This window comes from Protopterus annectens, chromosome 9.part0 (assembly GCF_019279795.1).
Source record: "Protopterus annectens isolate FY-2018-M chromosome 9.part0, PAN1.0, whole genome shotgun sequence".
Lineage (NCBI taxonomy): Eukaryota > Metazoa > Chordata > Ceratodontiformes > Protopteridae > Protopterus > Protopterus annectens.
Window position 1 is genome coordinate 596934537 of NC_056743.1, and position 18447 is coordinate 596952983.

Sequence of the window (18447 nt, forward strand, 5' to 3'; positions counted from 1 at the left end):
CTACAAGGGATACAAATCTACCCATATCTGGACGACTGCCTGATCCAAGCGGACAGCACGGACGTACTACTGCAGCACCTGGCATTTGTAATAAAACTGAACTTCCTGGGATACACAGTCAACAAAAAGAAATCAAAACTAATACCCTCTCAAATAATTTTCCTGGGTGCCAGCTTGAATACAGCCACCCAGATGGCTTACCTCACGCCAGACAAACAAGGGCAACTGTCTCAGTACTTCAGAAAAAAAATGGCAACTTTCACCAGGCTAACTGCAAGGAAAGTCCTGCAGGCTCTGGGATTCATGGCATCTTGCATCCTACTAATCCCATGTGCAAAGCTGCATATGAGGAAACTTCAGTGGTACCTAAAAACTTATGGTCTCAACACAGCCACAGCTTGGAAGCAATTGTACCACTCATTCCATGCCTTCAAAAGGAATTTTTGTGGTGGGCTCAAGCTTGCCAAAGAAACACAGGTCTTCCTTTCCATGTACCTCAAGCAACTCAAATCATCACAACAGACGCCTCAGACTACGCCTGGGGAGCACACATGGCAGATCAGTGCATTCAGGGAAAATGGACCCGAAAAGAGAAGCACCTTCACATCAACCAAAAGGAAATGCTAGCCGTGTAAAATGCTATTATGACCTTCAAAGACCTACTGCATCCAGGCCAGCTATTGATAAGGACAGAACACCACAGTGATGTGGTACATAAACAAACAGGGGGGAACTCATTCATACCCCCCTGTGCAGACAAGCCATGACCCTATGGAACACAGCACTGGAATTGCAAATTCAACTACAGGCACAATTCCTGCCAGGGAAGGAAAACGCACTGGCAGACAACCTAAGCAGAAATATGACACTTCCACACGAATGGAAGTTGCATCCTCAAGTTTTCACAAAGATAACTCGGGCATGGGGACAGCCAAACATAGATCTCTTGGCTACATACAGAAATTGCCAGTTGAAAAAATTTTGTTCAAGGACCTACCATCCACAGGCCTGGAAAGTGGACGCACTTTCCTTCAATTGGACAACATTGACAGTCTATGCCTTCCCGCCTCTTCCTCTGCTGCCCAAAGTTCTATTAAAAGCCAGAGCAGAGAGGCCGAAAATGATTCTCATTGCTCCAAACTGGCCAAGACAACACTGGTATCCGCTCCTGAAGAGCGTGACATATTCCCCACCATGGATCCTACCTCTAGTCCCTCTTCTGTTGTCCCAGCACAACTACAAAACCCTTCACAGCCATCTCAAAACCCTAAATCTAGCTGCATGGAGAATTCCTTGATTTCCCAACAGATTCTCCTCTCCAAGGAGGTGCAAGATGTCATCTTGGAGGCCAGAAGACCTTCTACTAGAAAAGCCTACTCCGCCAAATGGAAACGATTTTGTGCCTGGAATCAAGAAAAGGGTCCGAATCCTTGGGTAATAAATATACCTCAAATTTTACAGTACGTAGCTGAGATGTTAAACAGTGGACTTCCCTTCTCCTCCATCAAGATCCACGCTTCAGCCATTTCTGCACAATACAACACAGATCCTCCTTTATTCTCTCATCCTCTCTTAAGGCAGTTCCTCAGAGGGGGAAAGAATATAAAACCCCCAAGGAAACCACCAGTCCCTGCTTGGGACCTCAACTTCGTATTGGAAAAGCTGACCCTTCCTCCCTTCGAGCCAGCTTCTTCAACAGAGCTACAATACTTGTCATGGAAAACAGCCTTTCTTCTGGCTATCACCTCAGCACACAGGGTTTCGGAGCTACCAGCCCTCATGGCTGTGCAACTATTCATCATTTTCCATCAGGACAGTGTTTCCTTATGAACCAACCCTACCTTTATGCCAAAGGTAGTATCCAGTGTAGCTTTGAATCCGACTATCCACTTACCTACCTTTTATCCTAATCCACAAAACAAAGGGGAAAGAGTACTACATTCCTTGGACATTCAAAGACAACTTCGTTACTATTTAGACAGGACAAAGCCATTCAGGAAATCTGAGCAACTCTCTGTCCTATGCGGCAGGTGCTCAAGGAAAGGCCGTTTCCAAACAGACTATTTCAAAATGGATAGCCCACTGCATACGCTTTTGTTACTCATTTCATGGAAAAACTGTCTGCATGCGTCAGATCCCACTCCACCAGAGCCACAGCTACCTCTGCAGCCTTCCTCAGGGGGGTTCCTACCAAGGACATTTTGGAAGCAGCCACCTGGAGTTCAGTGCACACTTTCTCCAAGCACAATCACCTCCCACTATACTTAAAATCTAGAGCGGGCTTTGCCACAGCAGTCCTGCAGGGCATCCTAGCCCCTCCTAGTTCCACTTAGTGCCTACCACCCTTACTTAGCTTTGGGATTCTACCCATCTGTAATGACTGCAGCTGTATGTGCGATGAACATAGTACAGTTTTGTACCTACCATAAATGTAGATGTTAGTGCTCATACAGCTGCAGTCCAGGTTTCCCTCCCTCCATCACAGGCCTTATGACAAACACCTTTTCATATAACGTTTTTGGGGTATTCTTTTATGGTGTATTTGCTTGCAACTGCTGTATTTGATTTATCAACATTGCATCTTTGCATAACATTGTTTGCCTTCCTTCTGGGGGCACCTGACATCTGGGGCAAGAAAAACTGAAGAAAATGGCGTTGGCTGCCTCTTTTATACCCCTGCCGCACTGACGTCAGGGAAGAAGCGACGACAACAGACGTCGGACCTAGACTTTGAAATTCGGCCGACTGAGGACCCGCCTGACGGCAGGATAACCCATCTAATGACTGCAGCTGTATGAGCACTCTAACATCTACATTTATGGTAGGTACAAAACTGTACTTTAGGGTGGGGGTGACATTATTTGGAGAAGGCTGTCAAAGGCACCTGGTCCCCCAAGGAGGCCAAATTGCATGTAAATGTCCTTGAGATGATGACAGTGCTGTTAGTGTTGCAAGCATTTCAAAATGCTCTCCCCTTGGGACCATTGCAGTACAAACTGACAACGTTGGTGGTCTGGTACATCAACAAACCAGGAGGAACTAAATCCTACCCATTGTGTTGAGAAGCTGTTGGGGCATGGCAATGGGCGATCTCTTCCAACCGCTTTCTGTTAGCAGCGCCTTGTTGCAATCTGTTCGCTCCCCCCCCCCCGAACAAGTTTAGCAGCTACTCTGTCCTAATCCCCCCCAGAGGGGGAATCTCCAAGGGATGCTCTACTTCACAATTACGCCCCCCCAGTCTCCTGTATGCATATCTGCCCTTTCCTTTAATTCCCAAATTCCTTCAGAATGCTTTCAGATTGAAGAGCAAATTCATTGTCATTGCTTCGTATTGGCCTTGACAGAGCTGTTTTCACTTTCTTTGGCCTCACCTTATTCAACCACCTTGATTTCTGGATCCAGCTTGGGACCTTTTGTCTCACCCGACAGATGTGATGCACCTGGATTTGGCAAACCTCAGGCTGACTACCTGACTTCTTCAGTTCCATTGCTAGCCAGACAACCAATGCTTTCTTCTCGGTCTGTCATATTTTGATGTCTTCCCACAAACCTTCCACCAGGAATCTCTACTCCAGCAAATGGGAAAAGTTTGTTGTCCATATCTCGCATTCGTTCTTGCTGTTTTGGTTTGGATCCAATCCTCTGCTCTGACTCTGCCGTATACTATAGCTCGAGAGCATCTGCTGGCTCAAGGCTAGCCTCTATCCCAGTATGCCTAACTGTAGTTGCCCAGATCTCATTTGCCGCGTGCAGCGTTGAGATTGCGGATACTGGCTCAGACTGTGTTTTTTGTTTCATATTTTTGAATAAAATATTGTAGTTTAGCTTATTTAATTTAACTGTAGTTGTCTTTCTACCTATCTCTATCCGGTCTGAGTGACTTGCTTTTGTGTGGATTAACAGTTTTTCTTTCTGGCCTTTTCCCTTTTTCAAACCTGTTTAAATTAGAGGGTGGTTCTTCCATTTTTTTGCTTTTCCTTTAACTTTTAAGGAGTTGCCATTTAAGTTGGAGGATCTCTTTAGGTGGGGACTTAGCCGTTTAACTTGGAGGCCCCCCCCCACTTTTTATGTCCTGTCTGTTTTAAAAAATATATTTTTTTGTCTATTGCATAGTTTTCTTAGTAGTCTATAGCCTTGGACATAGTGCTGTCTCTTTTGTCCAAGGATACTGCCAAGGATTTGAAACCTTCAGGTTTCAAAAAGTGCGACTTGTGCTGCCAAAAGATGTCCCTTACGGACGGGCACACGAGTTGAGTGTATTGTTTAGGACCTGTTCACCTGTAGGATTTGTGCTGTCTGCCATGCTTTTAGTTCACAAGTCCTGCAGGAGAGAAGAAACAGGTTGATCTTGAGAGGTTTACTGAAGAGCCCCTTTGATGCTGCTATGGAGGGGACTCTGCCAGCAAAGGAATCTGACAAAGTCAAGCCTTCATCCTCTTCTGCTCAGAGTTCAGACCTGTCCAAGGACAAGGGGAAGCTGCCAGCTAAGTCAAACCCAACTTTGGGTGCCAACAAGACGCTTTCCCCTACAGCTGCAGCTGTGTTTTTGGAGCCAGTAAGGTCCTATAAGCGTTCTAGATCTCCTACCTTGTAACCATTGCAGTCTGCTCCACAGTCGCCATTTTTACAATCTGTGGTGGGCAGTCATCAGTCTTCAACCCATTCCTTTCAGTCATCCAGGAGCCTCTCAGATGATGATGTGGAAAAGGTAGTAAAGAGGCTTCTTGAAACACCAGCATTAGCCGAAATACTTTCGGACCCATCCCAGACTGAAATGATGCAGACAGCCCAAACGTCACCTGTCTTGATTCTGACTCCTCTGAGTTTGGAGCCCGCGTGTATGGAAGTCGTAGTGGTGGAACAGTCTGTTCCAGTAACCTTCTCTAGTCTTTTGGTTCCGACTACCGCTGTGATCTCTAATACCCTCTGCTATCGCAGGATCTGGGAGCCAACGCTCCCTCATCGGCTCCAAGGGTCGGAGTGGCATCGTACCTTTGACAGACCCTACTTTCCCTCTCGGAGCTTCGGCGCAGGTCATCTTGGCTCCTACATCGGCTTTAGAGCTGTTGCCCTCTGTTCAGAGGAAGTCTCCTGCTTCTTTGGAGCTGGAGATTATTTTGGGTCGGGACCATGATGCATTCGATGTGATGAGCATGCTGTCTGCTGAGACAGCTCCACCCTCCTCTCTATTGACTCCTTTGCCTGTGGTCCCGGTGTCTGTCTCCGCCCTAAGCGTAGAGAACCCATGCTGCAGGACACCCCAATGGGCGATCCCACCTCTCCAAAATCTACCCTCAGCATCCCTCTGAGGAGGTCCCTCAAGTGGACTTGCAAGAGAAAGCATGTTAACTCCCTCGAGTTCTTGACATCAGACAGACTTGTATGACTCTGGTCCCCCTCTGAAGATGTCTTTTTCAGACATCTTAAAAATCCTTAGAGGGGTGACGAAGTCCCTTGCCCCTTCTGAAGATGAGTCAGTGTACCTGGCTGCATTTGTTTCCCGACCCTGCACCTCTTGGGCATCTCCTCCTTTCGACCCACCATTGCACGTAGTGAGTCAGAAGGCTTGGATTTCTCCATACACGATGGAGCCATTTCCACAGAGGCCCCAATAAATTCATTACAGCCCCTGAAGACAGGCTCTTAACCAAAGGTGTTCCCGTTGATGCTATGGTGGTGGCAGCAGCCACCAAGAAGGAATTAGCGGAAACTTCATCTGTCGAATAGTTTCATTCAATGGATAGATATGGGAAGAGTATATTTTCTTCAGCGACCTTTACACTCAGGTTGCTGAACTATTTGTCCCACTTTGCAAGGCTTCAGAGGGATCTCCTCAAGGAGTTAGGCGATATCTTGCAAGATCCTACAGCTGCGGGGAGCCTCTGACAAGGCGGCTTCTCAGCTTGCGACCTTGACTTCAGTGGTTAACTCCTCCATGCGGCTAATTTTTTACGCAGCCAATGGGGTGAGCAGGGTGGCAAGCACAGGGGTAGCATTATGCAGATGCTTCTGGTTATGCCTTTGTCATTTTGTTGAGCCCTTAGTCTTCCTTTACCAATGCCCCCTTTGTTGGCTCGTCCTTGTTCAGGCCTCAGGTAAGAGACTCTCTTACCAGGTGTGAACAGGATGGCAAAACTCTCTGTGCTCGTGGGAGTACGTTTTTCAGCTCCATCTAGGACCTATCCTAAAGGCCATAAGAGCGGGAAAATGTGGTCTGGGAAATCCCAGGGAGCTTTGCCTGACACACATGAAGACTTTTCCCCCAGGGAGGGGAAATAACTGAAGATGCCGATTTTGCGCCAAGGGGGTCCGCAGAATCAGGGCGACAGATACCTCCTCTGGTAGGCTCTACAGTGCTCCTTTAGGGAGGCCCGACTGAGTCTGGAGACAGTCGGGTAGGGGGGGGAGATTATCTTTGTACCAAAAAGCCTGGGAGTCAATCACAGAAGTTACAAGTGTACTATCCATAATATCTGGAGGTTACAATATCCCCTTCTCCCAATGTCCCCTGATCAAAAGAGAACACACTGTCCCAGATGTTCCACCCAGTCTTTGAGATCAAGCAAACCTAGAGGTTCAAAGGTTGCTAAGAAGAGAGTCATCTAGCAAGTCACCGCAGACCAAATCTGATCCAGAACTTACTCAATGTTCTTTTTAGTTCCAAAGAAAACAGGGGACTGGAGGCCCATTTTGGATCTCAGCAGGCTGAATAAGTCCATCAAAAATCAAAGTTCTGGACGGTAACACTGCAGTCCATTCTTCCCCTTCTGGGGTCAGGACAATTGGGTTGGACTTATCAATGTCCAGGATGCGTACTACCACATAAAAATGGCCAGACCATCAAGGAGCTGTCTATGCTTCCGGCTGGGAAACTGTATCAGTTCAGAGCTGTGCCCTTTGGTCTCACCACATCCACCAGGATGTTCAAATGTATGGTGCTAGTTGTGGCTCACCTGAGGCATCAAGGATTCCGGGTGTTTCCATATCTAGACTGGCTCCTTACTGCCACCACCGAGCATCAACTAATCAGGGCAAGGGAATCCACAATTCACTCTTGTTTTCAACTGGGGAACACCATAAACTACGAAAATCTTCCTTGTCAGTATATCCCCTTTATAGGGGCAGATTTAGACACGAGGGCCATGATAGTAAAGCTGTCTCAAGAAAGAGTATTAATGATCTGTCGCCAATTTGTCATGCTGTTCACACACGAGAATTCAAGCAAGATTTGTCCTCAAGGTCCCGGGTTCTATGGCGGCAGTAATACCTCTGGTCCCTATAGCTTGCATCACATTCTGATCCTGGAATCCTGCAAAAGGGATCTGGAGTGGTGGCTTCACTCCCCTGTGGTGACAATAGGCAGGCCATTTCTACCCCCCAACCTGTAGCCACAGTGACCACAGATGCATCCCAGTAAGGGGGCATTATCTGGGACAGACTGTTCAAGGGACTTCACAGGAACACTAGTACCACTTGCACATCAATGTCCTGGAGATGAGCGGGGCTCCTGGCGTGCAAGCACTTCAGGACTCTCTACGTACAGGGACTATAGCAATTCAGATGGACAATTTGTCGGTAGTGTGGTACATCAACAAACGGGGTGGAACCAGGTCTTGCACCTTGTGTCGAGAGGCTCTACGAATTTGGCAATGGGCTATGTCTTCTCCGTGCTTTCTGGCTGCAACGCACATCCCGGGGAAATCCAGCATGATAGCGGACAAGCTCAGCCAGGCTATCTTGATGCCCCAAGAGTGATCCCTGAAGCAGTAAGTTGCAGACCCCATTTTTCGCAAATGGGGCCAGCCATGCTGCAGTCTGCCACCCCCCAACAACAAATGCAGCATCTACTTTGCCCTAATCCTACCACCTGGATAGTCACTCAGGGATGCACTTGTTCATGATTGGCCCCTGGGACTGCTTTACGCCTTTCCACCTTTTCCCCTGATCCCCAAGGTTCTTCAGAAAGCAGTCATTGGGTTGAAAGTTTTTCCTCCTTTTCCCTAACTGGTCTCATCCGATATGGTTCCCTTTCCTTTGTCTTCATCTGCAAGGGGAGCCTTGGATCCTGGACTCTGTGCCAGATCTTTTGAGGCATCAGTCAATTACCTCAGCTAGAAGGGTTTCAGGATTACAGGCCTTATCCATTCGTTCCCCCATACTTGATTTTCCATAAAGATCGGGTTTCTCTCAGAACCAACCCCTACTTCTTATACATTGCATGATTTGACTACAATTTCAATCAATCCATAGAGCTTCCTATGTTCTTCCCCTGTCATGACAACTAGGCAGAGTATAAGCTTCATCAATTGGACGTTCATAGACAGTTGCGTTTCTATTTACACAGGACCAAGGACTTTAGAAAGTCTTACCAATTGTTCATATCCTTTGCGGACAATAAAAGATTGTGCAGTCTCAAAGGTGACTTTATCAAAAGTGGCTTTCAGACACTATAAAACATGTCTACAAGTTGCGTAAATAAAAACTTCCAGGGAAAATTTAAAGGGCACTCAAGGGGCTTGTCTACCTCTATTGCCTTTCACTCATTACAAAGTAGATGTGGCCTCCCGGAACATGGCATCCAATGGTTCCACGGTCCTGAAGAGTTTTTTCCAGTGAGCCACCCAAGAATCAGGTGTGGGGATGCTGTCGCAAACAGCAAGAACAAAGGCGAGATATGGACAACATAACATAAAGAAGTTATGTACTCCCCATAATGTTCCATAGGTTGGTACTAGGCTATCGGTCCTAAGGCCTATACAAGCCTAGCCATAACAATTTCCTGGCTATTTCTTCCCACACTATTTACTTCCCTGGACCCCTGTCTAGCAGGGCGATTGACGTGATCCCTGGGGTGAATTTGCTCTCTCCCATCCAATCGTCAAGGTTCCTTTTTGAAGAGGGCCAAAGAGGTGCTCTGCTTGACATGTACGGTAAGTCTATTTCAGAGTCTAGGGAATCTCTGGGTCCGGAGCCTATCCCTCAAGCATGTTTTGTTCTGATCACAAGGTTTAGATCCCTGGAGCATGTTGCTCTGAGGGATTGGGGTTTCTTTAAGTGTAGCATGTCCAACAGCTCTTGGTTTGACATGGCCTTGTATGTTAAGCAGAGATTGCCTCTGAGTAGACTATATGCGACAGAGTATAGCTTGAGTTTTTTTGGGACTGTCAGTGTAGGGCATCTGCTTTAGGCTTGTGATTCTTTGTGAGGTATTTGTGTGGCCTTTCCAGTTGTTGCAGATGTCTTGAGAGGTACATATCAAACGAGGCGTTGTATTCTATAATGGGTCTAATGAGGGATGAGTACAGTGGGACAATGAACTGCTATTTTCCGGATGAAAAGCCCTTGGTGATGAGGTGTGCCACATAGAAGGATTTCCTGACTGTTTTGGTGATGTGGTTATCGAAGGTGAGACCCACTGTCCACCTGTGTCCCCAAGTCTCTCATCACACTTTCAGTGTTTAGTGTAATGCCACCTATGTGGTAATTCATGGGTACATGTTTTTTCCCAAAGGGGATAACTATTCATTTTTTGGTATTATGCTTGAGCCCATGGCTCTGGCACCAGGCATCTGTTTCTGTAAGGCCCTTTTGTAGCATATCCACATTATTTGGGGATTCAGTAATGGCTCCCAGTTTGCAGTCATCCGCAAACTTTGGTAGCCAGAGTCCTAGTGTTGGCCTGTACTTCAGAGAAGTAGATGCCAAACAAGAGTGGTCCCAGGACTGAACCCTGAGGTATTCCACTTGTCTGGAGCTGGATGAAAAGCCCTAAGTGATGTTGTCCTTGATCTCGCCTTCCTTCTTGTGTCCCACCCTCCTTCCCCCCCTTCCTGGAGGATCAAGATGAATCCCTTGTTTTATTGGTTATGCTTGTTGGGTTTCCTTTATATCATACCTTATGGTTAGTCTCAGTCTACTACTGTGGAGGGTTCACACCTTTATATGTAGGTGTCATCGGATATGTAGAGTACATCTCTTGTCTATTTGTATGGTGTATTGAGTTATCACAAATGAGATTTGGGTAACTACCGCTAGGCATGCTGGGATAGGGGCTAGCCTCGAGCTAGTAAAAGCTCTCTAGCTATAGTATATGGCAGAGTTGAAACCAAACCGCAAGAATGAAGGTGCGACCAAGGACAACAAACATGGAACGTTATGGTGAGTACATAACTTCTATTTTTTTGGGGCTCAAAAACAACATTGAACCTTTTACAGTTCCCATACATAATGTATATGATTTTTTATCACTTCTCTTTGATGAAGGAGCTAGTTCTTCTGCAGTTGGGAGTCCAGTAGGAAGCAATATCAAGTTTCCATGTTGGGATAAATGGATCTTAAGTAGCATTTCAGTAACTTAAGCAAAGCATTAAGAAGCATACTACTCTTAAGGCCCCTGTATAAAAGTCCTACTCCTCCTTGGCACCTAAATTTAGTCCTCTAATACTTTAGTCAACCCCCATTTGAGCCTGCAGCTACCCGTGGCATTAAATTTTCTTTCATGGACTGTTATCTTAGTAGCCATTACTTCGGCCAGAAGAATTTCAGAGATCCAAGCATTATCCTCAAAACCGCCATACTTGATGTTTTGATAGGGACAGGGTGACTATGTACCTATGAATCATTCCTTCCAAAGGTGGTGTCAGAATCCAATATTAAGTGTATTAATTTGCCTGTATTCTTTCCCAAATTTTCTAACAATAATATATGTATATGCTCTAGACTTATTTGGATGTTTACAGACTGCTGCGTGTTTACTTGCATAGGATAAGAGCATCAAAGTCAGTTCAGTTTCATTTACAGAACCTACATTAGGTAAAACTTTTGCCAAAGTTGCACTATCTAAATGGTTTAAAATTACATTTCCTTTGTGTATAACAAATTGGGCATCACTCTGACAAAATCGGTTCATACTCCTTCTACTAGATCTTGGCAACTTCCTCAGTATTTCAGTCAAGAATGTCCATGGATGATATTAGTGTAGTGGCTACTTGGGCTGCTCCCCATACTTTATTACTCATTATAAATTAGATCTGGTCTCCAGAGGAAGGGCATCTTTTGCTTCTGACGTGTTCAGGACTATCTTTCCTCAAGTCCACCTTGGAAATTAAGTAGCTGGGGATTCTGTCCCATCAGTTGAGCAAAGAATGAAAATTGGCAATTTCAGAAAAGTTATGTACCCACCATAACATTCCATCTGTGGTGTTCATTTTCATTCTTCGACTCCCTCCCCACTAACCTCCATCCTTAAACCTTCTGGAAGAACGAGTATTTACAGGACAAGTGTGTCCTAACCATTTATGTATACGACTCCAGGCATAGCCTTCTCTGGTATCATTTCACTAAGGCAGCAAATAAGATCTGACTTAACTGGGTTTTGTGCATTGTGGTTAATGGAGAAACTAGAGTTCTTAAGTTTCCATGAGCTTTATCAACGGCGTAGTTGAATCCAAGGGATTGGATCCAAACCCATCACTTGAAGAATGAAAATGGACAACACAGATGAAACGTTATTGTGAGTACATAACTTTTTCTTATGTTTTTGCTTATTCTCTTGTGTTGCTCTTTGTCACCCTAGCTGGGCACTAAGTGCTCATTTGTGACTTGGCTAAACTTAAATTTATACAGAAGTAATCAAACCGTATTATCAAGTTTACATTTTTAAACATTTTGCACCACATATATTTTTATATCTTCTAATCAAAGTAACGTTACATAAATTCGGTTCCTTTCGTCTGTTAAACTCCATTCCTCCTCCAAACATTTTTCAGCATGTATTGTTCCCAAAGTTTGTGTAATTTGCTCCTCTCCTTTTCTAAAGATATCTTACTATTGGTATTGGCCAGCATCCTGGTTAAGTCTGTATTACCCTGTTTGCTCCCTAGCCTCCACTGGTGAGGGCAAATGAGTGGAGAAATGCCCCCCCCCCCCCCCCGAGAGGAGAGAGAGCCCATGGATTACCGTATTCTCCTTTTGACATTTCTTTGTGGCTCAGGGCTCTGCCTGAACCTGACTAGCTGACAATCCATTCAGTTTTCATGCCTCCTTACCTTTGGGAAGGTATGGGATGAAATGGTTGAAAAATAAGTTGTATATTTGTTTACTATTTGCTCCATATATTACACACCTGTGATGCGTAAGGGTGATTTGAGGCTTTTCTGGATGCCTACAGCTGACATTAAGAAAGTACAGAATTACAGAATGGGAAAGGATGAGCAGAGCTGACTTTTACTTTTTTCCCTACCAGGGTGCAAACCTCCAGGCAGTTAAGATGCTTTGTTCCAATGCAGAAGGTGCATCTCTTAAAGGATGTAATTTTGAGGATCCCTCTGGGGTTAAGGCAAACCTAGAAGGTAAGTTCCCTGCTTTTATTCACATTTATTAGCTGATAACCTAACATAGTGTTACTCTTTTATAGATATGGAAGTTGAATGTATGTGTAGCCATTTTGTAGAAATAGAAAAGGAAAAGTTTTAATTCAGAGAGAGTTTGGTCCCTCACTCTCCTCTAATTTCAGAGCCCCTACCAAATGCTCTGTTGACCCATCTCCTCCCCTTCTGTGTGAACAGCTACCTCATGAGGGGCGTTTCTTCCATCCAGGGGAGATTAGCTTTTTGACAGCTGTTCAAACTAGAGTTGAGGTTCAAACTCTGTGTGGCCATTATCTTTGGAAGACTTGAATGTTTCTGTTTTATTTTTTGGCACCTGTATACTTTCCCATTGTTTGCCACCAGACACAGTGCAATGCCCTTTGTGTACTAAACATGGGTGTCTATACAATGTCTGCATCTTGGCTGGGCTTCTGCATGCCAGGTGTCCTTGAGATGAGCTTATCATACCTAATGTAACCTGCAGGTAGAGCTCTTGCAACACAACCAAACCATCTCTGTTCTGTAGGTTGGATGAGGTGTTCTCAGCAGTTTACTCCCTAGCCCTCCTCAGCAAGCTCCTCTAGAACCTGGACAGTTGTGTTATGCTGGGATGCATTAGTGATTTAAACCTCTGTGGCACAGAGCACTTCAGAAATGAAGAAAGGTCCTTTATGGTTTGTGTTACTTTGTTTTTGATCTCCTTAAGCCAGTTATGCCTGGAGTCTTTTAGCTCAAAAATATAGCTATATACCCATCCCAGTTTTATGAAGGAGCTTCTAAGTCTAAGAATGCATTTGTTCTAAACAGTTTTTGCATTTGATCAGATGTCTGCTCCATCTGGCTTCAGCTGTGGGTTATCGAATTCAACATCAACCAATTCTGTCAGACGTCTAATTTGCCAGACCCCAGTTCCCTTACCCACAGTCCCCCACTCCTCACCCTACTCCTCCTATCTAGTTTACTGCCATTCCTGTCAGCAGCTTGATACAGCACCACTTTGGTGGATCCTTTTGGAAAGCTTATTACTTTTTTTGTCTTGTGTTGTAATTTGCTATCCCTTACCCTCTACTTAATTTGGTTAGTGTTGTGATTAATAGGTAGTTGTAGTTTAGGGTAGTATTCTCTTGATAGGCTTCTCTCCTTTTGTGGTGGTGTTTTTTATATTGTGTTTTTTAGTTGGTCTAAGTATATTGGTAGTAATGTTCAGAATACTTACAGCATACTTGTACGTATTATTGTAAGTATTGTACTTCTTTTGGATTTTTGCATTAATAGTGTTTTGTTCATTTAATGGAGAAAGGTTTTAAGAAATGCTTTTTTGTGTGCATAAGTTCCCATTAAAGGATGGGTATAATAGGTGCATGTATTGTTTGGGAGTGTCACCCCTGAACTCCATGTTCTGTTTGTGTCCAAGGCTAACAAGTATTGGACCAAGTTGGTCCTCATAGGCCCAGCCCTTTGTCTGCCACACACTCTGCCCCTAAGGTTGGGTCCAATAAACCGTTGCAGGACTGCAGATTGCTCAAGGGGGATTGGATAAGGTCCTCCTCTGCTTCCATCCCATGTCCTTCCTTGGGCTTAACAGACCTGAGGTTCTCACAGTTTAATGGTCCCCTGGCTGCCCTGGTGCCAACATTGGCTCTGAATCAGAGCTGATCACCATCTGTGCCAACCAACCAGTAAGGTGGAGTCCCATCTCCAAGCCTTCCCAGTCCCCTCCTAATCAAAGGGGCATCTTCGGGTGGAACAGATTCCCCTTTTTCTCCATCTACCCTGCCAGAGCTGTCACCAGAGTCGTTTCCTTCTCCAGTTCAGACTCCCTGGCTCAGATCTAGCAGATGGGTTTGTCCTCTTCCAAACTGACCCTCCAAGCCCCCGTTGGTGGCTTCATATGTCCAGTTATTGAGGTTGGTGGGCAGTATTAAAGATTCTGACTTGGAGCAACTGATGAGGTCATTTTTGCAGATTCTGATGCAATTAGGCCTTATCCCTTCAGGTCCGGGTCCATTTCCCAGACCTTCATCTGTGTATCTGGCTTTCTCCCTTGGCTCTCAGGTCTTCAGACCCAGCAGCTCCCCCCCTCTCTTGGTGTCTGATCTGGTGTCTGATCTGATGCCTGTCTGTCTTCAGCTCCAACTCAGCTTTGACTACTTCTGGGCCGTCTGGATCTTGGAGCCGTGGTGCTCAGGTTGGGGTTTTCAGGTCGGGGTTGACCGTCCCTGCTTTGGTTTCATCTCTCTTGTAAGGAGCTTCAGCTTTTGACAGCTTGGCTCTCCAGTTTTGACTTTGGGGCTAGGAGTAGCTCCCTCAGGCTTGGATGCGTCACTGGCACCTTTGAGTACTGGGACTCTTGGTTCCAGGAGGTCAGTGTCTGATTCTGCCTTCACTGTAGAAAGTATAATCTCTTCTAAGGAGATGGGTCATATTTCCCTGGCCGGTGTCCTATCCACTTCCTCATCTGGGCATGTGGCCAGTCATCTGCCTGCTCCTGGACAGCCTGTGTCAGTTGGTCTCCATCTTGCTGCCTTAGCAGAGCTTTCTGGCTTTTCCCCCTCTTCAGCATCACCAGAGAGGTAGGTTTCAGGAAAGAGGAGGTTTAAGAGGAAACACCTTGACTCCCCAGAGGAGTCTCCCAAGTTAGTACTGACCTTGGAAGGAGAGGGGTCCCCCAAAGTCTTTGTGGGATGATGCCTCATTTAATGATCTCTAGGAGCTGCTTCACCAACACAGAGGTTGGACCACTAAAGCTCCCTCTAGGGAGGAGTCTGTATTTTTGGAGGCCTTTTGTGTGGGTCTATCCATGCTTTAGGTGGTCCTCCCTCCGGATGTGCTTATAGATGTAGTGTCCCAGAGGGTGTGGAAGGAACCTGTCATGGTAGAGCCCACTCTCAAAAGGCCTGATAAAATTCTTTCACGCCACCCCCAAGGGCAGGTCACATTGAATTAAGTGTCCAGCCATTGATGTGATCGTGGTGGAGTCTGCCACCAAGAAGGTGTTCTCTGAAGAGAATTCTTCACTTCATCCCCTGAATAGGGAGTCTCTGGCTTTGGACCGTTTAGGGTAACACTGCTATAACTGCTACATTTGCATTGAAGGCACGTAGTTATTTATCACTCTTAACCAGACTCCAATGTGACCTCGTGTCTGAAGTGTCGAGAAAAGTTAACATACAGCAGTCTCTGGAGATTCAGAAGATGCCAGAGACTCCGTTGTATACCCTATCACCAATGTCTCCATGAGGCTAATTTCTAATGCGGTTGATGGAGCTTCGCGCGCGGCCGACTGTAGCATTGCCAGGAGATGCCACACTTGCATGTGATTATGCAACTTTGTGAGTTCCTTCAAGGTGTCCTTCATTAATGCTCTTACTTTGGAAGAAAAATTAGATACCCTAACTAGGAGTGAGCAAGAAAGGGAAATACTAGGAGTGAGCAAGAAAGGGAAATACTATCTGCCATAGCAATGCATTTGCCATCCTTCAGAAAACCTTTTCAAGGAAACAGAAGGGGGACAAGCTCCTCTTTCAGAAAGTTGCACCAGTCTTCTCAGGGCACTCCTTCAGAAGGTTTCTCCAAAGGCTGAGGGGGAAATAATGGACACTGACTGCATGGTGGGGACGGTCCACAAAATCAGGGTTTCTGTAGGACTTTCTCCAGTGGGCCCTTTGAGTGTGACCCTGAAGGGGGTTGCTTGTGTCCTACTCTGGAGGCAGTTGGGAGTGGCTTAGCTCTTCACTCAGAAGCTTGGGAGGCCGTTGCATCAGATGCATGTATGTTGAGTCATATTCAGTGGCTACTGTATTGCCTTTTTGAGACTCCAAAGTTTGTCGCAAATGGCTTCCAGACATTCAACCCCATCAGACTGCAAGCAGCATTAGAGATTCACAAGCCCCTTGTAAAGGGAGTCATCCAAGTGGTCCCACGAGACCACTGAGGATCCAGTCTATTCAAGATTATTTTTGGTACCAAAGAACAACGCCCTCGGGCCACATTCTACATTTAAGCAAACTGAATCCTTTTTTGAAACGGATCAAAGTCCAGATGGTTATGGTGCAGTCAAGCTAACTTCTGCTGTGGAAGGATGCTTGGATGTGCTAGATGGACCCCAAGGACACTTACCATCATATAGAGATAGAGAGGCACTGCAGGAGGTTACTGAGATTTTTACTGGGGCCAGTGACTTCCAGTTCAGAGCCCTGATATTTGGTCTCAGCATAGCCCTCTGGGGCTCACCAAGCATACACTTGGCCCCAGCTGTAGGGGTTCCTCACTGGTCGCTTACTGCCCCCACAAGAGCATTGTTGAGTCTGATAAGGAATACCTTACTCCAGCTGTGCAACCAGTAAGGCATTATGGTCAGTTAACTAAAGTGGAACCTAGCTCCTTTTCAGATGTTAGAGTTTAAAGGTTGCCACTTGGATGCAGACAGTCAAATTGCCAGGCTTCTGAGTTCGAGTGATCAGCCTTTGTACTCTGGCCTTGTTGGTGCTTTCGCTCTCAAAGCCTCTGGCTCATGCTCATGCAGTTTTCAAACTCTTTGATCATGTGGCAGCATCCATAGGTTTGCTTCTAGCCAGATATGATATATGAGAGCTTTGCAGTGGACTTAGGCTGTAAAGTAATTTTTTTGGTATGGTTGCTGTCATGACCAAATTCATTTGTGTTGTAATCTCCTTCAGTGACCAATGGAAGAGTGTTTTTTGTCTTCCAACTCTGCCACTGTCACCATGGACATCTCTGGGGGGGGCAGCGGCATTTGAAGAGAGGATGGTTTAAGGGTCCTTATCTTCTGCAGAGACCGACATCCATATCAGTGTCCTAGAAATGAGCTGTCCCCAAGTTGCTGGCTTTTCAGGATGCTCTTTCCAGGGTTGTGACTGGGAGGCAGACTGTGACAAGTATGTTCATTGTTTGGTATCTCAAAAAGCAAGGGGGAGCATATTTATATCCTCTGTCGAGAGGTCATGAGGGTTTGGTAGTGGATGATTTCCTCTGTGGTTTGTTTCTTGTTGCAGCGCATATCCCCGGGAAGTCTAAACATTCTGGCTCACAGCCTGTGAGATTTCTGCTTCACCATGAATGGTCCCTAAATCTGAGAGTTGCAGCCTGGATTTCTTTTTTGGAGCTGGGACACTTAATGTTGCCACTTATTTGTCGCTTCATCCAGCAACAAGTGCAGCAGCTGTTGTCCCTTAGTTCTGCTTCCAGGGCAGTCATCCAGGGATGCTTTGTTTGCTTGGCCCCTAGGACTTCTGTACGCTTATCCTCTGGTTCTAATTGTACAATTTCTTCAGAAGGCAGCCTGCTGCAAGCAAATGTGATTGTCATAGCACCTTTATAGCATTAAGTGTAGTTTCTTGTATATCATAGTGTAAAGTGTGTGCTATATCTTTAAGAAGCATGCAAGGCTGTACGTGCACATGTATAATCCTCACACGTGTAAACCACGTGCCATTTTGAAGAAGCAGCCAGGGAGTGAGCATGCATGATTATAGTTATTAGTTTGTGTACAAGTTACTTAAGTTAGTCAATAGCTAAACAGTAGTAATGTTTGTGGGTTCTGTTCAAGCAGCTTTATTTCATACATACTCTCTATTCATGTCCCAGACACGAAAGTGATATGGTGTCAAAACGGGGATGGAATAATCTGAGCCATTAGGTGCAAAGATGCCAGTGAAGGTAAAACCCGAGAAAAGTGCATAAACATAGCCAGAAAGAATCAAAGGTAATGAGAAGTAACACAAACTATTTATTCGATACAAAAGACAATAAAAAGGCATTAAAAAGGCACAAACCACATTATCAGACAAGTGGAAAGTACAAAAAGTTTAAAGAAAAATGTTTAAGATGAAAGTATTAAATGAAATGGCTAACAGTGAAGCAAAAAACAAGCATGTTTAAAGCACGAGTGTTTTCAAGGCAGAGTTGGGCATGTTTAGAATAAAATGTGCTCAAGAAAAGTATATTGGCGTGAAAAGGACTTAAACTAGCAAAATGAATATAATAAGAAAGGGGACAAAGCAAGGCAGCTGTGTTTTGGCAAAGTGCTGTAATTGGGCATCATTACTACTACGTATTG

At 45.4% G+C, this 18447-nt stretch overlaps 1 protein-coding gene across 3 annotated transcripts in view; it reads left to right on the forward strand.

Moving 5' to 3' along the window:
• Positions 1–18447, forward strand: part of KCTD9 (potassium channel tetramerization domain containing 9) — a 458686-nt gene that overhangs the window by 346925 nt on the left and 93314 nt on the right. For all 3 annotated transcript variants that reach the window (XM_044083151.1, XM_044083153.1, XM_044083152.1), the window contains one exon: positions 12245–12350. In XM_044083151.1, coding sequence (XP_043939086.1) covers positions 12245–12350 — 106 coding nt within the window. The remainder of the gene's footprint in view (positions 1–12244; positions 12351–18447) is intronic.